This window comes from Lagenorhynchus albirostris, chromosome 1, assembly GCF_949774975.1.
Source record: "Lagenorhynchus albirostris chromosome 1, mLagAlb1.1, whole genome shotgun sequence".
In the NCBI taxonomy this organism is placed as follows: Eukaryota; Metazoa; Chordata; class Mammalia; order Artiodactyla; family Delphinidae; genus Lagenorhynchus; species Lagenorhynchus albirostris.
The window spans coordinates 61,059,761-61,086,997 of record NC_083095.1 but is presented as its reverse complement, the minus strand read 5'-3'; the positions used below and the strand labels follow the sequence as shown (position 1 = coordinate 61,086,997).

General features: G+C 35.9%; 1 protein-coding gene across 1 annotated transcript in view; it reads left to right on the top strand.

Moving 5' to 3' along the window:
• The window catches only part of TTC6 (tetratricopeptide repeat domain 6), a 200,619-nt gene that overhangs the window by 156,151 nt on the left and 17,231 nt on the right, over positions 1-27,237 (top strand). Inside the window, exons 14-25 of the mRNA XM_060163954.1 lie at positions 1,071-1,240; positions 4,585-4,705; positions 6,136-6,286; positions 8,954-9,036; positions 9,943-10,019; positions 10,454-10,614; positions 13,472-13,606; positions 14,771-14,920; positions 15,737-15,877; positions 17,366-17,479; positions 20,484-20,603; positions 26,030-26,103. Coding sequence (XP_060019937.1) covers positions 1,071-1,240; positions 4,585-4,705; positions 6,136-6,286; positions 8,954-9,036; positions 9,943-10,019; positions 10,454-10,614; positions 13,472-13,606; positions 14,771-14,920; positions 15,737-15,877; positions 17,366-17,479; positions 20,484-20,603; positions 26,030-26,103 — 1,497 coding nt within the window. The remainder of the gene's footprint in view (positions 1-1,070; positions 1,241-4,584; positions 4,706-6,135; positions 6,287-8,953; positions 9,037-9,942; positions 10,020-10,453; positions 10,615-13,471; positions 13,607-14,770; positions 14,921-15,736; positions 15,878-17,365; positions 17,480-20,483; positions 20,604-26,029; positions 26,104-27,237) is intronic.

Below are 27,237 nucleotides of genomic sequence, written 5' to 3'. Positions count from 1 at the left end.
AAGAATGGAATAAAGTAGTAGCCCAGATGTGATCTGATGAGGGTCTTCAGTATTGAGGCGGTAGAAATGAAAGAAGGAATGGACGCAGAAGTCAGTGTGTTTGAGGAATTGACATGACTTAATGGAATCCTACAAAAAATATTAGTAATGCTTTATTCTGTAAGATTTTAAGTTCAGAATCATATATATACTTAGAAATAATTAGTAATAGTCTTTAGCAATCAGAAATTATTAAAAATAAATGTAAGATTCTTATATTCATTAGAAACTACATAAGACATTTCTTATATGTGGGGTAAAAAAATATTTTGTTCCACGATAAAATATCCTAAGTCTTAGGATGCTTAGTGCTTTTGAAAGACCTCTGTTACTTGCTGTACTCTTTTTTCCAAATTACCATTGTTTTCATACTATAACCTTCTTGAACATCTATTTTCCTCCCCCTGGATTTAACTTCTTCAGAGCAGGCAACCTACTAGCTTTCTTCCTGTTTTTCCTTAATTGTCTTTTTTATTTTAGCTGTAAAGACTGATTTGTTTTACATTATTAAGTGATCGAAGATGAGATTTTCAGAGTTGATATAGGTCAATGAAAATTTTGCAATTGAAGTCAGAAGTTAATGGAGATAGAATTCAACTCATAAAACTGATACAATAGCTTTTACCCTTGCAGATAGAGCTGCCTCCCATTTTTGGGGGTGTATCTTCAGTGTATCTTGGGTGCCTCATTTATTTTATTGACACACCTCTCTGATAAATGTAAGAAATATAATTATTAAGCATATATATAATTAATATATAATATTATCAACAAGCATAAAGTATTTTATTATATATTTATATATTTATTTATACATATAATAATAAAGTATTTTATTATATATTTACATATTTATTTATAAATTGTCCATATCCTTTTTGCTATTAACATTATGACTAAACTTTCCTGGGAAGCAAAGAGAAATAATCACAAGTTGTTATTCAAATATAAAAGTAGTTGTATAAGTTTGCCCAAAAGAGAAAATTTATATTTTGCAGTACATGTTAAAATGAATTTTTTACTTTTTCTAGGACATACCGAGGGAGAGTATATTTTAAACAGCACTTTTATAAGCAAGCAACTCAAGATCTTTCTACTGCAATTCACTTAGATCCTAATAACTGGTTAGCATTGTATTACAGAGCCTGCTTATTTAGGAAGAGTAACCCTCTTAGAGCACTGCAGGATTATAGTGTTTCAGGTACTTCACCTTTAATGGCAAATACATGGGAATTTAATCTGAGGTTCAGCAGCTCACTTTCATGGAGTAGAATACTAATGTGGGATGACTAATGTAATATGTATATTGTTATACATTTATATATATATACTTATATATTTATATAGCATATATGTTTATTTATACTTAAAGCTACAATAATTTAGCTAAAAGTGTTTCTAATATTCCCTTGTGTGTGTTTACGTGTGTACAACTGTGACAGAGAGAATATCATATCAAAGAAATCTCTTTCTATATATGAATTTCGGAGGCTATTTATGGAAATCCAGGCCTATTTCTTTTTTTTTTTTTTTTTTTTGCGGTACGCGGGCCTCTCACCGCTGTGGCCTCTCCCGTTGCGGAGCACAGGCTCCGGACGCGCAGGCCCAGCGGCCACGGCTCACAGGCCCAGCTGCTCCGCGGCATGTGGGATCCTCCTGGACCGCGGCACGAACCCACGCCCCCTGCATCGGCAGGCGGACCCCCAACCACTGCGCCACCAGGGAAGCCCCAGGCCTATTTCTTAGTCGTCTTGATAAAATGGTAGTGATTTTTCCTAGTGGGCTGTGTCCTACTCCATAGACCCAGCCCATGGATTAGTCAAATTCAGAGTTTTGTAACCCTTAGACTAAAAATGGGCTTGAGAATCCTCAGTAAGAGGATGCAGCAGCTAAAAGTGGCCATTTTCTCTTTACCCTGTACCAGTGCATTTTTGGTATATGAATATGTCCACAATTCTGGGCATAGAATAAGTGCTCAGTAAACAGTGTCCAGCTGAATAAATTAGCCCATCCTGACTGGCAAATTCTAGCCAGAGTCCAACACTCCAAACATGGCTGTGTTCACCTGGGTGCAAAGTGCTAGAATCCCAACATCCTAAATGAGGCAGAATCTAGAGATTAAGGAGACCACTAGACTCTTAGGAAGAGAATACATAGCTCCTCAGGGGAGGCAATCTAAGATGATTGTTTCTCCTTTTTTTTCCTTTGGCAGTGCTTTGCATCTTGCGGGATTTCAGTTCCCTGACCAGGGATTGAACCCGGGCCATAACAGTGAAAGTGACGAATCCTAACCCCTAGACCACCAGGGAACTCCAAAAGATGATTGTTTCTTGATATCTCTAAATCCATTTGCCTTCTGAGGTCACCCTTCCCATGAATATTCAAATAAAATAACTCAAAGCCCATCCTATGTGCTGAGAGGAGTCTAGTGCCCTCCCTTCTATTTCCAAGGATTCCTAGAAGAGAGAACTGAGGATTCCTGTTCAATTCTCTTGGAATCTTTGTACCTAATTTCTGCTGTCTGATTGAGTCTCCATTTTTGTTCACCCGTTCACTGCTCACGGCTACCATCTGTTACTAAATGTTTTAGGGTTCAGAGGATAAAGTTAGCACAGATAATTTAAATTTGAAGGTTAAACACCCTTATTTCTGTAAGTTTATCTTTTATTGGTCTCTGTCAGCCCTGTCCATCTGCCATCTGGCGAAACCCCTTTCTTCCTGGTCTTCCTAAGAGCTGCTTTCTCGTATTTCCCTCTTCTCCAAGTTTTGGGCTTTTCACCTGCTCTTTTCTAGGCTATCACAATAATACAGATCCTTGTTATTTAATTATTCAGAGCAGACCAGCTTTATTTTAGCCTCAATCTTTTCCTATAGGATAGCCTAAGGAGTTTTATCTCTCACAATCAAAAAGGACCCTCAATATATTTTTCTAAGCTAATAATAATATCTTACATTCATTAGGCGTTTCACTACTTGCCAAGCACTATTCTAAATGCTATGTATGGAGAGTCTCAATTACTCTTCAAAATAATGCTATGAGGTAGGTACTATTATCATCCCCATTTTACTGATGAGAAAACCGAAGCACAGAGAGGATAAGTAATTCTAATATTTTTGTTTCCTCAAGAAGAATGTTTCTCATATGGACACCAAGGGGGGGAAAGCGGCGGGGTGGTGGTGGTGATGGTGTGAAGAACTGGGCGATTGGGATTGACATGTATACACTGATGTGTATAAAACTGAAGACTAATAAGAACCTGCTGTATAAAAAAATAAATTAAATTCAAAAATTAAAAAAAAAATAAATTAAAAAAAAAAGAAGAGGGCTTCCCTGGTGTTGCAGTGGTTGAGAGTCCGCCTGCCAATGCAGGGGACACGGGTTCGTGCCCTGGTCCGGGAAGATCCCACATGCCGCGGAGTGGCTGGGCCCGTGAGCCGCAGCCGCTGAGCCTGCGCGTCTGGAGCATGTGCTCCGCAACGGGAGAGGCCACAACAGTGAGAGGCCCGCGTACAGCAAAAAAAAAAAAAAAAAGAAGAATGTTTCTATTTTTCTAGAGCAACCAACTAACCAACTGCAGCTATTTTTCTCCTTGCTAGACAGTCATACTGTGAACTGAGCAGTCAAATGACCTTCAAGTGATTGCTTAATCTGTATGATCACTGCTTACACTAGGAATACTTCCCCACATCTAGTATTGTGCATATTTGTGCCCCAGGCTGTGTGTTCATTTTTTGCAGAACTTTCCCTTTTTAGCTTGAGAAGCTTGGGCGATGTGGATCAAATGTAAAAATCTCATCTACTTCACTGCATGTTTTTGAAAGTTGAGGGGGAATCAGCAAGTGAGGAGACACGAGATAACCTCTAGACTGCTAGACTGGTCACTGATGAGAGCCACATGCCTGGAGTCCTGAGAGGAGGTTATTTTTGCCCCATGCTTCTGTTCTTTGGGATACGCATAGTCAAGTTGCCTGCGTTAACTCCAAGGTCTGCTTGCAATTGGAGTAGCCTCTTTGAGCTGTCCCTCCTGGTTTATGTGTATAAGCCTGACCTCTTCTGTCTGCCCCAGTCTGGGTTTGTACCAGAACCTGTTCTTGGGCCAGTAATGATGCCTTCCTACCTTCCAAATAATAACAAGCCATCAAGGGCAATGGCACCTTTCTGACTGCAATCCACTGCAGGGGATCAGAGGTTAGATTCTAGGCCCATCTTTGCCATTGATTTGCATGGTCACTGTACCTGGCCCCTTTGGACCTTAATCTCTTCATCTGTAAAGTGAGTGGACTATCATAGATTAATACCAGGATTTCTCCCAGCTCTAATGAGTTTGTGAACCATAACAGTCACATTGTTCCTTATAAACAAATACACTTTTTTATGTGAGTACTGTGTTTTACTCACCAAATAAGTACACTCATGACAGATATGTTTTATTTTATGTAATGTTAAAAAAAATAAGAATAAACAGTAGGAAGGGGCATAGGCTAAAATGTAACTCGGATATGTTTGTTCAGAACCTGAATACGATATATCCCTTTATTCTTAAGCTCTCATAAATGACGGCTGTGAGAATCTTAGCTGCTTCCTGCATCGTGGCACACTCTACACGGATCTAAAACTTTGGTTGCTGGCAGTTTGTGACTTTGAAGCTGTTATTTCTCTAGAAAGGTATGTTTTCCCTTTGATTCTTATTGATTTCACTTTTATATGAAATAGGTGGAAGAAAAAGCTTTCTCCCCTCATCATTAATAACCTTGTAAAAATGAGACAATTATGAAGCCAACCTAGAATTAGAATACTACCTCTGAAAATAAGCTTACTTCTAAAATAAGAACTGTTCTCAATATCTGTTTGCCTCAGATGCTTCTGCAAACTTTAGAGATTGAATGGGTTTGAGAGGAGTTTAAATCCAAGGATAGCAAAATCAACCAGTAATTAAGAACAGTTTGGGCATGCCCAGGTTAAAACTTTTTGAAGTTAAGTTCATGGAAAATTGTCATCAAGTTTTAAAATAATGGCAAAATAATTGCTTGCTATATTGTTGCTAGGCACGATATACAACTCAGTGGGAAGAAATCCTCTATTTAGGACTTCTGACTACATTTTGTTTAGTAAAGCATAATAAAAAAAGCAAATACCATTAGAACATAGGTTCAGGAAGGAACAGACTGAAAGTTACATACACTAGTCAGAAAGCCAGGCTGTAAAAAGTAGAAGTTAATTAAATAATTCCTCTTTTTTCCAAAGAAATATTCTTTACAATGGAAGGTGTCAGAAAGAGTAACAAATCATGCCCATTCTGTGCCAACCGGCAGACTGCTTACTTAGCTTATTTAAGGTAAACTTTGAACTTGACTTGGGAAAAGTCATGGCCCATGGAACATTGTGGCTCCACAATGGCCACAGTGGTTTTCTTTGGGATATTTTTGAGTCAGGAAGAGAAAGAAATGAGTTTCAGTTGCAGAAAGCCAGAAAGTGGGCAGTCGGCAAAAGGGTCAGGGCTTCTGTGCAGTTGGGATACAGAATGTGTAGTTTCCTCATTTTGAAATAGAGGCATGGAACAAATAATTTCTAAGGTTATTTCTACATTGAAAATTGTTTGATTCTAAGAGAGAAAAACAACTTTCATTTGATATAGAAAAGCAACTGGGTTAATACCTCTGTGGAGAGGATTTTTAACCCTAAGCCTCGAGAATATTGCTCTTTCTCACTGTTCCTCACCCTTTCTCTTGGCGAATATAACATAGCTTGAGGCAAAAACTTTTGAGTTGAGGAAACCTAAGCTTGTTATCCAAGATAAGTCAAGAATAAGTCAGGGAAGAGTGAAGTATTGCTAAGAGTCTAGGAGACTTCAGGAAATCAGTTCCTAGGACAGGCTCTACAAATGTTTATTCCTAACTAAGGATTTCATAAAGGTGTTTATAATTTTTAATAGAAAGTATTTAACTAATTTATTTTGCTTTAGGAAAACTGTCCTGTCCAAGAGAAAGAACCCTGGTATAAATTGATGTATGTATTTCATTAGGTTCATTTATAATTGGAGAATATCTGGAATAATTAAAATGTCTAAGAATATTTTGCTTTCTCATTTTTTTTAGAACGATTATTTTGCCTTATATAAATATTGGCCTCATATATCTACTACACCTGGATAACTACATTGAAGCCACTCGGTATTTTTCTGAGGCTATTAGACTTGACCCTATGTATATTCAAAGCTATATTTGTCGAGCAGAAGCCTATCATAAGGTATTTAAGGTTTGAGAACTTTGATCTTTTAAAAATGTTTCAATTTTTTGAATATTTGTTCAATGTAATTTCAAATATATCAACGTATTCTTTTTCAGCTAATTACAGAGCCTAACGCATTTATAAACAATACATATTAGGTAGATATATTGATAGTTAACTATAATTACCCACTTAAAAATCCTCTCCTGATTAGGTGTGAATTTTTGTCTTTTTTTTTTTAAATAATGCCTGTTTTTTTTCTTATTACAAAAGCAATGTGTATTTACCACATGTAATATATGTATGCAAATAAGAATACATTAAAAAACATCCATTATTTCATTCTCCAGAGATAACTACTGTTAACATTTTAGAGTCCATCAGTTTTGTCCATCAGTGTGTGTGTATGAGGAGTGAGCGAATGGGTGAGTTCATAGAATGAGATCTGTGCATAGAATGGGGTCCAAATCATTCACACTTTCTTTTAAATTTTTTTTAAAATTTACAAGTTATTTAAATTAAAAAAATAATATATCCTTAGTGTAAAATTCAAACAATATAGTAAATAATGAGAGCTTTCTCTGACTCCAACCAACTTGGACTTCCCAGAGATAAAGACTGTTAGCTGTTGTGTCTACCTTTCAAAACAGATATTCCCTTCTACTGCTCCATCATTAACTGTCCTGTCCAAGACACTGATTTCTCACCAGGGTTATTGCAGTAGCCTCCTGGTCTTTTTGCTTCTGTTCTTTATTCCTTTTTGATGGGTTTTCAAAACAGCAGCATAGTGATCCTGTTAAAACATAAATCAGATTATTTCACTTCTTTGCCTGGAACCCTTCAATAGCTTCCCTTTGTGCTCAGAATAAAAGCCAAATCTTGCAAAAGCCAAAGGCCTACAAGAGCTCATGTGAACTGGCTCCTTGTTACCTTTCTGCCCTCATCTCCTACAAGTCCTCTCCTCACATTGGTTTCAGTCAGGATAGCCTGTTATGCTGTGGAAAACAACAACAACAAATAAAACTTCAAAATCACCATCTTAAAGTAACAAAGGTTCATTTCTTGCTCACACTGCATGTCCATTGGGAGTTTGCTAGGGGCTCTGTTCTCGTTGTCTCCATCTCAGGATGCAGTGTGACTAAGTCCTTACCTTCCTGATGATGGAAGCAGAAGACCCTGGGGCCATTTTGGTATTATCCCCAGGGAAGGTTTGCTTTTGATCCCTGTTGGGAAGGGGTGGGGAGTGTGTGTGGCCCTTTTGCTTCACTCCCTGTTGATGGAGCTGAGGCCTTATGGGGAAATTGGAATTTCCTCCGAGCATATTTAGAAACCAAAGCACCAGCATAATATCAAGGTGTAAGGACATATATTCAAAGACTCATTGTTCTGAGGAGACAAAAACCTCTTCACAGTAATGGTTGAATAAATTATGTTGTATTCACACTATAGAGTATTATATAATCAATAAAAAGAATAGTTAGAATTATGCCAGGTGATTTGGAGGGATTTCCAAGAGATATTCTAGAACAAGATCTAGAAGACTTTAAAGTGTATACAGTATGATCCCATGTAGATAAAACAATGACAAACCAAACCCTGTGTATGTATATAGAAGAATACATATGCCTACGGTGTGGGTTTAGGCTCCAGGGTAAATCCAATCTAATGCTACCTGGAGAAGTCCAACCCCAGGAAAACTTGCAAAGACCAGAGAGTGAGCTTCCATCATTCCCAGTCAGGGTTTCCTCAATGCATAGCTGTGTATGATTGGAACCAGGTGGAGCAATGCAGGCATATGACAAGGTGGTTTATTAATTATACCAACCTGATCAGGGTTAGCTTGAGAAGCAGCAGGCCTGAAGTTCCACAGTAATTCTTAAATTTATTTAAAAACATCTCAGACTCCCTCCTTTTGAATTCCCTCTTTTGACTCCACCCACTATTTCCTCCAAACACTTTGCACCATTTTAACAGGTATTGTCTACTTCTATGCACAAATGTTTTGATCACCATGTCAGCATAGTAAGAGGAGTCGTTGGTTGTCCCAGGTTCATTTTGCTGGGATGTGTTTAGTTCCCCCTTTTGTAATTTCCCCAATGTTTGTAAAAATTTGTATAAATTCAGATTATGCTCTGTAACCAGTATTAAGGAAAGAATCGTTGGTTACTTTTCATTGTATATTGATTTTAAACAGGTATCTTTTTCATCATTGTTGTATTTTGTTTTATTCATTCATTTTACTCATTAAGTGCAAGCTTGTTTTTCCTCTCTTATTTTTAAGTGGAATTGACTTTTACTTTTTATTTTACATTCCTTTGCAAGCTAGTTTATTAGCATGAGTAAAGTTTGGTGTAAAAGGTGTTATGGTTGAGGGAGAAAACTGAAAAGCTAAACAAAAAAGAAAAACAAATGAGAATATATGATATAATCATATTTATTTAAAACTATATATTTGTGGATCTGCATAATCATTCTTCAAATTTAGAGATAATTAAAAAAAAGACTTTGCTTCATAAATTTTTTTTTAACTTCTCTGTATCCCACTTGCTTTGATGATTCTTAAGAAACACATGTATTAGGAGAGATTCCTGCAAAATTTCTGTATTCAAGGGTGGGAGGGAATAACTATCAGAAAGGAAGCAATCAGTATTATTATGAGCTAAGTTTCTATTTATCACTCAACAGTTGCACAAATTGAAAAAGGCAGTAAGAGAGTTATCTCGTGCTATCCACCTTCAGCCAGATGGAATCCAATTATATATAATAAGGTATGTGTATAGAAATAGAATTCTTCTTGGGATAACTTAGTATCTGAGCTAGCTGTTGGAATCCTTAGTTCTTTCTTGATCCTTCCAGCCTCCTTGTTTTACATTTAATCTCCCAGAAATGGCCATCTCCAAATCAGCAAGTCAGATATAGTTGTTTTTGTTAAACTTTAAGATAATTCATAATATAAGATAACAGATCTTTCCCTTAGTTCTGTCCTTGCATCAAAACACAACTGTCTGTGTTTAAGTTCTTTGAGGCCTCTCTAGATTACTGGTTAGATAGTTATCACAGATCTCATGAAAGTAAGGTAATATATTTTGATTGTGTACCCAGAGGTACCAAGTATAAACCTCAGATAATTCAGTGAAAAAAAAGATACATTGAATTGTATTTCAAATGCAGTAGAGCTTGCTATAAAAGGACCCATTGCAAATTATGAGTTATCACTACCAAAAATATATTATAATTACTAACATGGGAAATGGATTTACAGAAAATGGGAAAATGGACTGGAACAATGCTTTCTGATAAGGTCTTGCTTCATCTTTTAACTCTTGAACCACATTTTAACAATTTATGTAAATACTTCTCCATTTGTATGCCCCTTAAACTGTGTTTAGCTTTTAAAATTTCTCAGCAACAGAGTATAACTTTTCAAATGCTGATAATTACAAAAAGATCTATTTTTCTTTCAGCTTCACATTTACTAAATTGTTTTCTTCTCACATCTCCACGCTAATTGGCCTATTTAGACTTACATAAAATATTTATAATTTCAAATGTATTATAATAAGTATGAATAAATGTATTATAATTTAAAATTTTAAGTAACTGAGTATAAAAAACTTTATTTTAGAAAAATTATTTTTAACTGCTTAGAATTAAAAAGCTGTTATTTCTTCCAGAGGACAATATCTTCTTAGGATGAAGTGCTATGGTCTTGCAAAGTTCACTATTTACCAAGTAGCAGAAATGACCAAAGGTAAATATAATCAATGTAAAATTATAATATTGTCTTAATTTAAAAAGAAATACTTCTTTAAATTTTTTATACTATTTTCAGTAGCTCTGTATAGGTAGCATGAAGGGTTCACTTGAAAGTCAAAGTTAGATTTTGAAACTAAAACTTCAGTTTCACATGTATGTAACCAATTTGTAAAATACTTCATAGCCTAGTGAATTTTGTGAGAGAGATTATTATAGGAAATACCAGGCTTATGCTGTTATTTTTTGTTTGTTCATTTGTAGTTGGAATGTCTTATTGTTTGTTGACAGTAAGTAGATTTTAGTATCATATTGATTTATTAATTCATATTGTAAAAATAGATTATTGAATTGCTTGACTGTCTTAAAATAATTATATTCTAAGTCCTAGATACTTGGCAAAGTTATTGATAAATTTTCCTTTCCCTTTAGGTCTCATTGAGTTGAGTCCTATACAGCAAGCACTCATTTATTCATTTTGTGAGAAACATGACAAGGCCATTCAGGTCTTAGATGGGATCACTTTGAATAAGCCTGAGGCCACCATGTATGCTCTATTGGCAAAAGCTCAAATGAAGGCCAAGAGGAACAAGGTGAAAAGTCTTGAGTAACGTTTACTAAACCTATTAATGTAATTTTTATATTGTGCTTGGAATTACTGCTTACATATATATATATATTTTTTTTTTACAAAACTAAACCATACCATTTATTTATTGATTCTTCTGTTAATTAATATTTGGGTTGTTTTCTTTTGTTTTTTTTCCTCTTAAGAGTAAGGGTAATATTCTTTTTCATGTCTTCTGTTAACATTGTTGGTATGTAGAGAATGTAAATGTTTAACTTTCAAGAAAATGGCACATTGTTCCATAGGATTGTACCAATTTATTCTCCCGCCTGTAGTGTATGAGTATTCCTGTTGATCTCCATCCTCTACAATAACTGGTGCTGTCTACTTTATTTTTATCAGTTTGGTGGATAAAAACTAATGTCTCATTATGGTCTTAATTAACATTTCTCAGTTTGAGCAAAGGTTGAGGTATCTTTTTATATGTTTATACTTCCTGTTCTATCAATTTGCTGTACACATTTTTGTTTGTCCTGTTCATATTGATTTTTGGCATTGAAAAAAATAAGTCCTGTGTATTAGTCCTTGGTTGGTTACATGTGTGTCATGTATACTCTTGCAATTTGTGGCTGGTTTTAAAATTTTCTTCATGATGTCTTTTGATGAGCAGAGGGTCTTAATTTTAATGTAGTTGAATATATCTTTTTTGTTTTATTGTCACAGCTTTAAAAAAAATTCTTGTTTAAAAATTCCCTCCCTACACCAAGGTCATAAAGATATTTTCCCATATTTTCTTCTAAAAGTTTAAAAATTCTGCTTTTTGCATTTAAGACCTCACTCTACCTTAAATTGATATTTTTGAATGTGATATAGTGATAAAACTTCAGTTTTCCCCATATGGATACTCAAATGTTCCAGTATCATTTATTGAAATGTTCTCCTAAACCAAAGATCTGAAGTGGTACATCTGTCCTATTATAACCTTTCATGTATGTGTGGATCTGATTTTGGGCTCTCTATTCTATTCCTTTGGTCAATTTTTCTATCCCTGGCCTAATAGTACAATGTTTTAACTACTGTTGCTTTATTGTAATTCTTGACATCTGGTGGAGCAAGTTGCCACACCATATTCTTCTCCAGGAAATTCCTGGTTATTCTTGGGCCTTTACTCTTCCAGCTGGTCAAGATTTTAAAACCCAGCTGGAATTTTGATTGAATTGTATTGAATCTGTAGATTATTTTAGGGAGAATTGACACCTTTATGATATCAAATTCCTTCTTTGGAATAATCTTAAATTTACTTTAACCTCCCTGAAACCTGAAATCACTTGATTGGGTCCCTCTTCTACCCAATCAGTAGTCATGCTCTCTTGGTTCTACTTTCTAAATGTCTCTCAAATCCACTTCCTTTCTCTGTTTCTCTGGTCATTATCCTAGTCCAGAACATATTTGTATTTTGTTTGAATTATATAATAGTGTTGAACTCTTCCAAGCTTTTCTGCACACGGCTGCCACGGTACTGTGTTTGGAATGTACATTTGCCTTATGAGAGCATCCACTACTTTTTTAGAGTAGTGAAGGAAAGAGAGGTGGGACATCAGCTAGAGGAGGAAAAGAAGATGTGTTCATTTTAATTTAAATGTGATGGAAGACTTTATGGACTCCAGGAGGCAATGAAGGGGCAGAGATCCAAAAGCAGAAGGCGGGACAGAAGGAGTTGGGGTCAAGGGCACAGCTTGAGGAGTTAGCTCTGAAAAGAAGAAAGGAAACCATTCAAAGACAGGAGAAAAAAAGATGGAAATGAAGAAGATGTAGAGACTTTGAATAGTAAAAATGAGGGAAATTGAGAAGGTGATGCATTTTTTTCTGTTGCAAAGGCATGTGCTGAGTGAGGCTGGAAGGATGAATGTTGAGGTAAGCTTTAGACATGTGATGTAAACTGAGGGTGGGCACAAAGGACACAGCATATCCAAGTTAAACCTCATTGTTTCTTTTTTTTTTTTGCGATACGCGAGCCTCTCACTGTTGTGGCCTCTCCCGTTGCGGAGCACAGGCTCCGGACGCGCAGGCTCAGCGGCCATGGCTCACGGGCCCAGCCGCACCGCGGCATGTGGGATCTTCCCGAACCGGGGCACGAACCCGCGTCCCCTTCATCGGCAGGCGGACTCTCAACCACTGCGCCACCAGGGAAGCCCAACCTCATTGTTTCTTTAGCAATTTAATATAATTAAGAAAGTGGGCTAAAGAGTCACAAGTAGCTGTATTTCTATATATAAGGTAAATACATTGAGTAGCTAGTTATGAAAACGCGTTTCTATTTGGAAAGTTGAATTTTTTTCATTAAGAGTTTCAACTATTTTGACAGAATAGTTTAAATGGGTAATTTTTGATGTTAGTTTATTTTCTGGTGTCAGTGGAACCCCCTTGAGAGCATAGCAGGACAAAATAAAAGTTGATTACAACAACCTCAGATATTATCAGTGGAGAACTTTTACTACCTAATAGCTGCCTGGCATACCCTTCAGGAGAATTACTAGGAAATTGGTCATAAATTGGTCTATAAATTTTAGTCTGATTTAAGACTATGAGAAAATACCCTTTAGAATTTAGAAATTATAGTTCCAAAAGTCCACTTGTATAACCCTGCTTACGTACCTGCCTGTAGGATAGGCACCTGGGTGGGTCAGATTTCCTGCCTGTCAGAAGTCCTCCCTCTTGGTGCACTGACAAGATCTGTGTCTTTACCAGGTCTGTGTGTCCTCTTGTGAAATGAGAGTAGGGCTGTGTGCTCAGGATTCCTTTTAACATCTAAGGCTGTTGTGTTAAATAAATATTAGAAAAAAACATTCCCTTCCCTCTCTTTTTTTTAAAAATCATTATAGGAAGCCATGAGAATGTTTAAAAAGGCGTTGGATATCTTTTCTCATTCTGATAAAGGACGAAATGCCGTAGCAGCTTCATCAGACTGTCTGTTTCACTTGGGTCTTTGTTACATGGAGGAAGGCAACTTACAACTGGTATTTTGTGTATTTAAGAGCATAGGTATTTTATCGTTTTAGAAATTGTTTCCTTGCATTCAGTTCCATTTCTGAAGGCTACCTAAACAGTGAGTGACTAGACCAAAGCTTCTTATAAAGCTTGGCTTACTATAGGCAGTCTGCACCCTGCAAAACCTACTACATTGTTTTATTTATTCAAACATTTTATTGATGCCTGTTTGTCAACACTATGCGGAAGACTAATGCATGTTTCCCACTAAACAAATTTAATTGTAAGAACTTATTATATCAAAATTTCATCACATTAGTATAAATTTACTTATTAAATTGTAAGTACTTTATATTGAGTGCTTCAGTGTAATGTAGAATAAATGGAAAATGTTTAGGACACTGTTTGATTTCTGTTATTGACAGCTGAGCAATTCAAATCAGAATAAAACCAGATTCATTGAAAACCAGTTGATTCAATTATTATGTATTTATCCAGTATTTGGCTATTTCCCAGAATTCTCCATTTCAAAATTTTCAATGATATGATAAATATGTATTTTCCATTGGCTATTTTTGAATATTCCACAACTACACACACACACACACACACACACACACACACCATTCCAGTCCTTATATTCATAGGGGTGGACAGTGTCTGAAACTTGCATCTTCATAACTTTAAAAAACAGTTGCACTTGATTAGTTGTTCCATTTATTGTAAGAAATTACAATAAATATAAGATTAATTACAAATATTTTTCATGTTTTTAGCTTTGGACAAGCAGAGGAAACCTAGCTTTGCTTTACAATATTAGGAAAAATTTTGGAGTTCCATTGCTTTGAAATTTTGTAACCATATATCTGCTGGCCCACATGGAAAATAAATGTACTAATTGTGATTTCTTTGAAGAAACACAAGAGGAAGAATAATGATTAAAGTTACACCTCTGAAAGTGTTGTAACAACATGGATTATGCAGACATTAGTCTGGGAGTAAGGGAACCTGTAAATTATAATAATAAATCTAGCTTGTTCATAAATTTTTTTTGCTCCACAAGGTTCGCTGGGAGAAACATATTTAAAATGACCAAAAACTAAAATGAAAACTTTTCAACAATAGTTATATACTGTAATGTATTAACATTTTAAATTAATACATTCTACTCACTACACGATTTGCTCTTCTAGGCTTTTGATTCTTTTACAAAAGCTGTGAAAGCAGATCCTGATTTTGCAGAAGGCTTTTATCAACGTGGGCTTTGTAAAGTAAAACTCCACAAGGACAGTTCAATCCTGGATTTTAATCGTGCAATTACCCTTGATCCAAAACATTACCAGGTATTTAAGTGAACAATTTCAGTGGTTTGGAAAGTGTGTTAAATTTGCTAAAACTATTAAATCTTTAAATGTTATTGCTATTAGTTAGCAACAGTTAGTTTTACTTACTTTTCAGCAGTTTTAATAATCCATATATCTGTATTTCCCCTTGAACTAAAAATATGATTTCCAACAGGGAAATTATATAGGTAAAAGTGCTTCGTGAATTGTGGTTATACAAATATTATAAATATTTTAATGTACCTATTAATAATTATTTTATATACTATGTTATTAATTTTACTTCTTGTTTTGCTGTCACATTGATTCCTACCTCTTAAGAGACTAGAGACAACACAAAATCCAATAGGTGAAACTCCATTGGATCTTGATTTTAAAAGCATATGAAATTTGAATATGGATGAAATATTAGATGATTTTAGGGAAATACTGTTAATTTTCTTAGATATACAGTGGTAGTGTGGTTATGTAGGAGAATGTCTTCTTCATGGGAGATGCATACTGGAAGACTTGGGGTGAAGTTTTATGATGTCTACAACTTATTTTCAAATAGTTCAGAAAAAAATAGATACAACAAAATTGAAAAGTGTTAATAATTATTGAATCCAGGTGGTAGGCCTATGGGTGTTTACTGTAGTATTCTTTCAATTATTCTGTATGTTTGAAATTTTCTTAATAAAAGAGAGTGACAAAAAGTCTGTATTTTATACCATCTTTGGGTGGCATAAATTTGTTCCAGCTACCATGTATTTTGGTAGAACTGATGCTTTTACTAAAGTATCTGTTCCTGCTTTCCTCCTCTCTTTCTCTGAAAAGGCATATTTAAGTCGAGTAGCCTACTATGGTTTGAAAGGCAGATACTCCAAAGCAATCTTGAGTTGTAATGAGGCCATCCAAATTTATCCTCAGAGTGTGCGTGCCTACCTCTACAGAGGAGTTCTGAAATACTACAACAAGGTAAGGGAGTTTCCTACCTTGTTCTCTAGTATTTTAGAGTGGGTGGCTGCTCGGGTGCCAAGGAGGCACTCACTTCCTTTTTATCCTTTGTGAGAGAGAATTGCCATGGTATGAAGGCAGAACTACATAGAAGGTGTTACACTTTGACAGTACATCAAAAGGATTTCAATGAATAATTTTTCATAAAATGGTGATATTTCTTTTTGACATTTGCATTTTAAATAACACTGATTATGTATTTTTATTAGGAAATTAATATTCATTGTAGAGAATTTGGAAAATACAGAGAGGAATAAAGGAGAAGATTAAAGTCACCTGTTTTCCCACCATCAAATGGTAATTCCTGAGAGCTTTTTTTTTTTTTTTGTGGTACACGGGCCTCTCACCGCTGTGGCTTCTCCCGTTGCGGAGCACAGGCTCTGGACGCGCAGGCCCAGCGGCCATGGCTCACGGGCCCAGCCGCTCCGCGGCATGTGGATTCCCCCCAGACCGGGGCACGAACCCGTGTCCCCCGCATCAGCAGGCAGACCCTTGACCACTGCGCCACCAGGGAAGCCCCCTGAGAGCATTTTGATGTATTTGAATTTTGTCTTTTTTTCTTAATAAAATATAATATATACTTTCCAAAATTGTGACTATGCTACTTACATAATCTGTTTTGTGCCCTGCTTCTTATATTTAATCTTTGAAGATACCATTTTTAATGACTGCATAATATTCCACCATAGTGTACTTTTAACCACTTTATTGTTGGACATTTGGATTGTTTGAAATTTTTTATTATTTTACTATTTTAAATAATACAGTTATACACACAGAACAAAATAATTACTTGAGTTTATGGTTCCTAAATGGAAATTACTGGGTGTAGCAACACTATCGATATCTGATGCTTCAAGGAATACTTATTTTCTCCCTGTGTTTCTTTTTTGAACTTTCTCTGTAGCCATTTCATATGAAATATTTTGCAAATAATACCTTAAAGCAAAGGTAAGACCTTGCATTACCTGTTAATTCCATGAAAATTACTATCTATATAAATGGATGATCTAAGGTATCAGAGAAGCATCAAAGAGAAGCAAAAGAGAACATGGATAGAGAACATGACGATTATGTGATATGATGGTTAGAGTGACAGAAGCAAGCAAGCTCTGGTGAATGTTTGCTGGATGAATAAGGCTTGCTTCTCTTTTATCCATAAGAAATTTAATTTTTTCCTTACTATATAGCAACAATGGAAATAAGGTAATCATTTAAGTTGTTTATATATTGAATTTTATTTGCAGGTGAGAGAAACTATAGCAGTTCCTACCAAGGGACTTAATTGATTCTGTGAAAGATTAGCTTGATTGTCTTAATTTCATGCATGATACACAGAATGGTTAAATGAGTATTCTCAAAACTCTGATAGAATCAAGAATTTATTGTACAACTAAATTTCAGTCCATTATGATTAACCCCTCTCACTCAATTATTTTTTCTTTACAGACTTACAAACTAGCGATTACAGATTTAACTACAGCTATCAACATGGATAAAAACAGTTATATAGCATTTTATAACAGAGCATTATGTTACACCAAGATAAATGAACTTCAAATGGTAAGATGACCATCTTAGTAAACAACACTTTAAAGCATTTGTAAGGTATTTTCTTATTATTTTTGTTACAATTTTGGAAAAATAATTCTGTGGAAATACACATAAAACTTGAGAAACCAAAGAACCATTTCAAAGAATATTTATTTTCTTTTTTAGTGCTTACCAAATTTTCTTATACAACCTCTGCAATGTCAAATGAAAAATTAATTTTACAATGCTTTTATATAAGCATTTAAAGGCCATGTAAATTTAAATGTATTACATAATTTTCATTTGAGAAAATGTTTCTACTGATAATTGTGTGCAGAATTTTTAAGCAGTGATCACTAGCAATATTGTTTGCTTCAAAATCTCAACATTAACTACAATAGTTTGTGGAGGTATTTTTTTTACAGTGGTCAGACCACAGATGCAGCAGGGAATTTTGAGTGATGGTTTCCAGCTCAGGGACCAGTGACCAGGATTATCTGTGTGTTTTGAAGGCCTAACTGATGGCTGCAGCAAACCTTTTTCTCTATTTGTCCTGATGCAGATGCTACCAGTGTAAGCCCTCTTTTATATTTTTTAATCTTACCCCTTCTCCACTCTCTCCTTGTTGGTTTGGTTCTTTTTCAGTCAGGATCCCTCACTGGGGAGCAGGTCAGTAGTTTCTTAGTGTTTTGTCCAATCTCTTGCTTCCCTTTCTGCTGTCCACTTGTTTCCCTCTCCTTGTTTCTATCCACTTCCATAGTCAATGAAGCATTCTTTAAAAGATTGCATCATGTACCTGCTGCTGTGTGTGGGCACACTCCCACAATCTCCTGGAAACTTGGAAAGTTAAGTCTGTTTAAAACATTTAGAAATTTAGTAATTTATTTGCTATGGAAGGAAGAAGTTGAGAAACATTGTTTCTAAGAGGATGTAGAATTCCTGGTAACCGGATTATCAGGTTTCCTCCAGAAATGTTGACAAATGAATAACTAATTTTTAACACAGGCTGTTGTAAACCATTCTAGGAGCTAATTAAAGGATCATTTATCAGAGTAACCTGCACAGCAGGTATCTTTGACAGCTCCTTCCCCACCCTGACTCCTGCCTCTTCTGGGTAACCCTGAACTGCAAACAGTGGTCTGGGTGGGGGCAGGGAACTACTATCTTTGTTATCTCTTACGTGTAACAGAGCTAGTGCTCCATGAATAAAGAAAACGAAAAACTATGTACATAAATAGAAACCTAACTAGAATAAGAACATATTGGTTATTTTAGAGCTGCCAGGTACCCAACGCTTTTCATCCAATGGGCTCCTTTTACAGATGAGGTTAGAAACACATCCGAGTCACACAGGGAAGAGGGACCTGTATCGGTGTTTGCAGGTTTGTTTGCTTCTGGTTAACAGTCTTTAGGTGGCTTTGTGAAACCATCTGACCTCCAGCATGTGGACCAGATGTCATTTTACAGTGTCACCTTCTCCCTTTTGTCTACCTCCACCCGTTTCTCAGCATTCCTGCCATAACAAGACTGAGGAAACCCAAGTACTTTGTGCAGAAAATGCACTCCCAAGATATGATTTCATAAAAACTAGAAAAGGTGAATTCTGGTTCCTATCACCTTATATTAATAAAAACAGTAACAGTTACCACTCATTTAGGGCTTATTGTGTGACAGGCACTGGGCTAAATGCTTTACCAACATATAATCTAAATATTTTCAAGTGGACTTCTACAACAATATGATGAGTTATTAATACCCTGTTTTTGTGGATGAGGAAACTGAGGCTTAGTGTTAAGTAACTTTCCCAAGGCTGAAAGGTTAGTAATAATAGCAGAAGCAAAACCCAAAGCCTGCTCGTTGTGACCTTCACGAAATCTCATTTCCCAGACTTTTTTCCTCTTGTGTCACATATTCAGCTGCTTAGTGGATTTCTAAGGCATCTTGATATATATACAGGTTTTAATTCTGTGATTCTGGGAAAGGAAAATGGCAAACATTCTAGTTCTGTTTTGTTTTACAAGTGTTACAAATGATTTTTACAGCCTTGTCAATGTTTATTTATAGTTATGCCACAATATACATATAGGATATTTAATTGTACAATTCTTTTAGATGCTTGAGTGCTCAATCATGGAATAGTAGAGGAGAACCACTAAGCAAATAGTAAAATACTATTTTATTTGCATTTTCAGTTAGCATGTGCTACAGGCATATATGATATGATTTGGGCCTTTTCCGATGAAACCATATGGCTCTTTTGGACAAAATGTTCAGAAGGAAAATGAATTAAGAGATTCAGCTCCAGCCCAAATTTGGGATGCTCCTAGTACCTGGTACAGAGTAGATGACCAGTAAAAACTTGGCTGTTCATTGAATGAAAAAAAAAAAAAGATTAAAAAATGGAGAGAGGTCCTCTGAGTTGATTCTCAGCTTAGGCTAATATCTTAAAAAAAACGAGAATATTGAAGTAATATTCCAACAAGTCCTTATTTGTTAGTTTTATTAAGATCTGTTTTCATTGCTTTATGATTTATTCATTCAACAAAAATTTATCAGATGCCTAGTATGTGCCGGCATGGTGCTAGTTACTTGCTTTACAATGGTGAACAAAATGGATAATCTGTGCCTCCATAAAACTTAGGTTTCAGTGAAGAAAACAATAAATCACTACAAAGAAATTAAATTTCAAAAGGTAACAAGTGCTCTGCTTTAATGTCAACAGTCATTTGGTGAAACTATTAAGATGGGGAAGGGTGTTGCATCCCCGCTTCAATCCATTCACAATAAAAGTAGTTCACAGATGATTCACAGATAACATGTGAAGCGCAAGCGCAGTGCACACCGCTTATATTAGGAGGGAGCAACATCCACAGTATTTAATTAAGGGAAACCTTTAAATCTAACAAATGATTATTTTTGGCCATAAATTTTGTCACATTAAAGAACTAATTATGAGGTACTAGTTTGTCCATGGTCAATGCAGTAATGCTCTAAAGAGTTGACTTTAGGTTGTAAGTGATTATTTCATTTTTAGGCATTAACAGATTATGGAATTGTGCTTCTCCTTGATGCTGGAGAAACTGTGATGTTAAACGCCTTTATTAATCGTGGACTTATCTACACAGAACTACAGCAGTTCAGTTTTGCATTAGAGGTAAACCTTTCTGTTTACTTGTAAAAATGAACCCACTTGATTTTGCATGTTCACTTCTGAAAACCAGTGAAAAAGTTCTTCTTGATAACAAATGGCAATATTAATGAGCAATAATTCAACTTTAGCAAGAATTGTGTTGAAATACTTTGAATGAGTAATAGAATCTTTGCAAAAAAAGTGTTTTTTTACTTTGTTTTTAATACAGATAAATAGCCAATATGTAAAAAAAAAAAATTCCGAATTGATGAAATATCAAGACTATCATCTCCCCTAAGGGAGTGTCTTAGCTACAGACAAACAATAAAATGATTTATGTATCATTTACTTTGCTGCTTAGTGCTCTTTCTCATTCACAATTTTCCTTGTATTGATATTATTTTTCAACTTCTGGAGTCATCTTTTGAGATTCTGTCCCACAAAATTACTTATTATTAAGGAAGTGTCCAAGAAACTGTATTCTAGGCAATTTACACTATGGTGAAATGTAATTTCAAGAGTTGAACTCCCTTAGGTTTTGGTTTTGAGATATACCATTCAGAATTCCCTCAGGTAGGGGAAGCTTTGTTTGGTGTAGGCAAAAATCTGTGGAACTCTGGGCAAAAGTGTTGGGTGGATAAAGTGAGGAAAATGGGGGTTGGAAGCAAAAGACCTCAGCTGTTGGAGAATTAAATGCAGGGCTTGTGTTATCCACCTAGTAAGTATTTACTTAGTACTTAAGAACAACATTAACTCTAGTTCTCGCACACTTACTACCTGCCAGATTCTCAATAATGCTGCACAATTTATGATTGTAACTTATGGAAGAGGAAGCTGATATTCAAAAGAGGTTAAATCAAGTCTTAGTCAGCCAGGAAGTACTGGGGCAAGATTTGAACTCAGGTCTCACTTGATTCCAAATCCTGTGTTCCTTCAGACAAGGCATGGTACTGACATTGGCACTGAAGATACGGAGACGAATATCAGTAAGACAGATTTCCAGTCCTTGAGGAACTCAGAGTCTGGTGGGAATCATTCTTGATCCCTCTCTTTCCTCACATCCCACATCTAAATCATGAGCAAGTGTGGTCAGCTCTGCTATCAAAACATATTTTAAATTCAGTCATTTCTCATTTTTTGCCACTGCTCTCCTCCTCCCTCCAGCCTCCACCTTCTCTCCCCTGGATTACTGCAGTAGCTTTCCAACTGGCCTCTCTGCTTCTGCTCTTTTCCCTCTACATGCTGTTCTCCACACAGCAGCCAAAGAGGCCTCTTCAAAACATAAAGCAGAGCAAGTTATTCATCTGCTCAGAACCCTCCAGTGACTCCCCATCACACTTAGAATAAAATCTGAACTCTTGACTATGGCCAACCAAGACCCTAGTGACCTAACTGCTGCTCACTCATCTGACTTTGTTGTCAGCGTTCTTCTTTTCTCCAGTCAGGTTACTCCACTCTGGCCTTTTGCTATTCCTTGGAAATGTCAGGCTCCCTTCCTGACTCAGGGTCCTCACACAAGCTGTTCCCTATGTGTAGAATATTCCTCCTATTGGTTCATACCCTCCTTTCATTTCAGGTTTCTTCTCAAATGTGACCTCCTCAGTCAAAAAGAGTATTTTAATTAAAACGGAATGTTAAAAAATTAAAATAATCCCAAATAAGTCTGAAAAGAGAAAACAAAGGAACAGAAACAGAGGAGACCAGCAGAAAACAAATACTAAAATGGTAGACCTAAATTCAACCTTATCAGTAGTTACATTAAATGGAAATTGTCAAAACACACCAATTGAAATATTGAAAATGACAGATTAGAATGTTTTAAAAGTCCCAACAATATTGTGACTGCAAGAAACACACTTTAAATATAAGATATAGATATGTAAAAGTAAAAAAACTGGAAAAAAAATATGCCCTGCAAACACTACAGACCTGCCTTGGAATTATGGCAGGTTTGGTTCCAGACCACAGCAATAAAGTGAATATAGCAATAAGTGACATTTTTGTTTCATATAAAAGTGCATATAAAAGTTATGTTTATACTGTAGTCTATTAAGTGAGCAATAGCATTATATCTAAAAAATAGTACATGCCTTAATTAAAAAATACTTTATTGATAAAAAATGTTAACCATCATCTGAGCCTTCAGTGAGCTGTAGTTTTTTTGCAGTAGTGACATCAAAGATTACTGATGATCACAGATTACCATAACAAATACAATAATAATGAAAATGTTTGAAATATTGTGAGAATTACCAGAATGTGATACAGAGACACGAAGTGAGCAAATGCTTTTGGAGAAAATGGAGCCAATAGACTTGCTTGAGGCAGGATTGCCACAAATCTCCTATTTGTACAAAGTGCAGTATCTGCGAAGTGCAATAAACCAAGATATGCCTGTAATTAAAAGCAAAAAAAATGTTTCTCCCCTCTGTACATTTAAAAAATTAATTTGAAAAATTTAAAAAAAGAGGCTGGCTGAGGTAGACCAATGAAGTAATATATGACTGAATAATAAGAGGGCTAAATGCAGAACCAAGAGAGAGCAGAGTCTTAAAACCTAACCAGGGAAACATTTTTAGTGGGAATGATTGATTAACAGAAAGGTCAAGTAGGATGAGCACTGAACACATGTTAGTTAATTGATAGTTGTGTGATCTTCATAAGAACACGGGAAGTAGAGTGCGGCATTTAAACTGGAATTGTTTAGGAAGTTAATGGTTAAGCTTGTTGGATTGAGAACATTTGTTTATTTCTTTGTCCTCTTGAAAACCAGGAAGACAGTAAAGGAATAAAAAGGACATAATCCCACAAGGTTAAAGATAGTGGAGAAGAGGTGCCCAGACACCCCAAACTACCATTCCCGATTTTAAAACTTAAATATGAGTGAGTAGCCAAAGATTCTACACTTGAGGGAAGTAAAATAAACAGTAAAATAAACACATTGTCATAGGGATATGGAGATGGTGGAAGAAGGGGAGGTGTGTGGAGTGATGGTGTAAGGTAGCTAAGTTCTATCCTGTGTTGGAAGTTAAACATGATAAAATACTCATGTTATTTAGAAATTTAGAGGTCAATAGCAGAAGGAATAACAGCAAGATGTAAAAATGGTTGACTCTGGGGAGCGGGGCTCAGAGATAAGGAGAGGTGGCGCAGGGCATCCCTGTAAACATTGTGAGTTTTCTAGTTTCATTGGACCCTCTACCCTACCCTGGATACATGAGTTACTTTGAGAAAAATAAAAATAAATTTAAAAATGCCTTTAGAGGCAGTTTTCAAATTACGAAATGAAATTGGACTTACTAAACAACAAGAAGTTGATGGCGTTTGGGGACATGGAGATGGTGAGTGTTGACTCTGCTTTCAGAGATTGGTAGTGACAGGAACTAGAAAGACAAAGCCATGTGTAGCTTGCAGGCAGGCAGGTTTGAGGGAAGGCATACTAGGTCAGGGTGGTGAGAAAAGGATTAAAGTCACAAAGGACAGAAGAAGATGATGGAGCAAGTTTCCAGAGATGGGAAGGATGAGGTCAAGAGCGCATCCTCTGACACACAGGAAGACGGTGCAGGTGAAGAGTCTTACAAATAAGCTCATCAGCAGAAGGAAGGCAGTGGAGGGAATTTGCTTTGTATGTGAGTGACTTTGTGTGGTTTGTTATTTATGATCCATATTAGAAATAAAACTAGTGCAGAAGAGGAAAATCATAAAAACTGCAGTTAGCTTTATTCTAAGTAATCCTAAGTCATCATTTGTGTCTGTTGCTGATAATGTCTAATTACCATGTAGCATCACAATGATTTTATATATAGAGTCAAGCTGACTTTTGTAAGTTTTGTCTGATTATAAAACTAAACTTGGTATCCTCAGCCCTTTAAGTTTGTGGTCACTCCTCATAACTCCCAAAATTAATGGGAATGTTTGTAATAAATCTCAGTTACACTGTAAGTTTGCCCCCATTTCAGAAAAAAAAAAAATTCTCCTACGGGAATTATCTGGTAGCATATTTGATTAGACCATACATTTCTTATTTTCTAACAGATAATTCCATTTAGTATCAAAATATGCTGGGAATCTAAGTGGGGAGTCCATATTCTCAGATGGGTCTGTGACTTCTCCTCCAGTAGGATCCAGGAATGCTCAGTTTGACTGTACTGCTCTGTGCTGCTCTGTCTTCCACCCCCAGTATTAGCAGAAAACTTATTCTACCCCCATAAAACAGCCATCTTCCTCTCTCTAGTACAGCCAAGGAAGGTTTGTGGAAGGATGAGGGGGAGGGGAAGGGGATGGAGGAGGGGAGGGAGGAGGGAGACTGTCATTATGGTTGGGTCCGCCCTTGTTGGGTAGAAACCAGAACTCTGACACTTGCCCTTTAAGATTGTAGAATGCCCACGTCCCAGCCTCCTGGAAATGAGAAAGGAGTCTGGAAGGGTTTCTTTTAGTCACTCCAGGGGACAATAGAGTACTCTCTACAGTCTAGCTTGGTGAAGTGAGCTCACAACCAAAACTGCCCAAGAAGATTCTTGCTGAAGCAGTCCTCTGGGGAAAACCAGAGCCGTCTTTATTCCTTCCTAGGCTTTGAACTCTTACTTTCGGAAGCTTCCTTCCCATTTTATGGCAGACATTGAAATCAGTCTCACATAATTTATGTATACATGTACACACACAAATATACATATATATCTCATTGCAGTTGACATGGTCTTTTGATATTTTATTTATTTCAGTTTAGTGATGTTTTTATGTTGCTTCAGGTTTCAGTTGTTTATGTAGGGCTTTGAAAAGCTAAAGAGCTTCACGCGCTGTGTCTCTGGTGCCACAGCGGCAGCGTCTCTGGCAGACTTAGCACTTTTAGTTCTCTTAACCTCTTCCCCAGTGCCATTCATGTCCACCCCAGCTGACTGCCCTGACTTCAAATCTTATGGTTAGCGTTTCCATTGCTCCCTCTTGGGAGGCCTCTAGGATCTCGGGATAAAATGACACATTTTCCCCTAGAAGTGTGGGTTGCAAAGGTAGCAGCTGCTTTAGTTAATACACATAGAGGCTCAGTTATGCCCTTTCCCTGGGCCTGAGTGCCTGTTTGTCCTATAGTCATCAGGTTCTCTGCAGTTAAGTTTCTATCTCTGTCTGGATAGGGAAGTCTCTGGTGGTGTTCACTGGGAAAAAACAATAAAAAGAAAGTAAACCTGATACCTCCTTATAATACCAGGCAAAATCACAGGAAAAGTGGACAGTAGCGCAAGATTCTGAGTGAGTTTTTGGTTATGGGTTTCCTCTGCTCCATCTGTTCTCGCTCTATATGTGATACTAAAAGGAAGAAATAAGGGTTTTAAGAAGATGTATATTTTAATGCTTGTGTAAATTTTATTCATGGTAGAATCAATGTTAGAAGGAAGTTTAAGAAAGCACAAAATATAATGCTGTAAAATTAACAAAAATTTGTTAAACTGTTTCAGGATTTTAAACAAGCTGCACTGATAAGCAAGACTAATGTGAGCCTTTGTCAAGCTACTGCCATGTGCTATCACAGGTATGGGGTGCAATTTATGTTGAGGTGAGAGCAAGTGAGACCATCAGATTTATAATTATAATAGAAGAATAGAAGAAACAGAGGAGAATATTGTGGAAGTGACAGAGTACAAAAATGGAGAGAGGCACAAAGAATCCCTGTATCAGCACTCTTCTACCTACTAATAAACTATTTTAGCCAAGTCAGCAAGTAAATACCTGCATCAGAGCATTGCGGGTATCCATCTGATTCAAGCCCATTTATTGGAAAGGACCTTGGTAATACACAGAATGAAATCATGCGTAACTTGAAATGTCTAAGAATAAAATAAAGTTATTAACTTTGTTCATAAAATGGAACTAACTTTTAAAAAGCCTGTTTCTTGGAAGAGAGGTTGATTTAGAAAAATATTATATTTCCAAGAAAATTTTACATTTAGAAAGCATTTCTAAATCTAAAAATGATTAAAATAATACCAGTAAGTATCTACAAGGTATAATAAAATCTACAAAAAATGTATTACTTAAAACATTATTACCTGTTTCTGGTATTATTGTAAAAATAAGTAAGTTATAGAGGGGAGAAAAGAACAGTTATATGAGGCTATAATACAGAAGAAGATCAGTTTAAAATTTACTCTGAGATAATATTAGAGTATAGTAGATTGATTTTGCTAATTATAATACTTACATTTCTACACATACATTTGACATTTAAAAATTAATTTCTAACACTTTGCTTTTAAAAGCATAGAAATGCAGCACATGAGTATTTTAATGTGAAATAAAGTGTATTTGGTTAAGTAATAGTTTACAGCATTATTTTTCATGAGAGACACAATAGCAGTTAATTGGATGAGGAAATTAGGATAGTAGACTAGGATGTGTAAATATACAATTTAGACAATAAAACATAGTTTGAATTATTTAGGAAATTGAAATTCTTTTTTTCCCCTTTTATTACATAGCTAGTACAGGTACATTTCCCTATGAGAATTAGATTTTTAAAATTTTATGAGCATAGTAGTATTATAACTGGAACTTGTGAAGGCGTTTTTGGTTAAAAGGCCTAAACTGGTCTCGGACCTTTAATTTTATACAGACAGCAAAACACAGTCACACCATTGTCTATTTTAATCCAGCAACCTTTGTACAA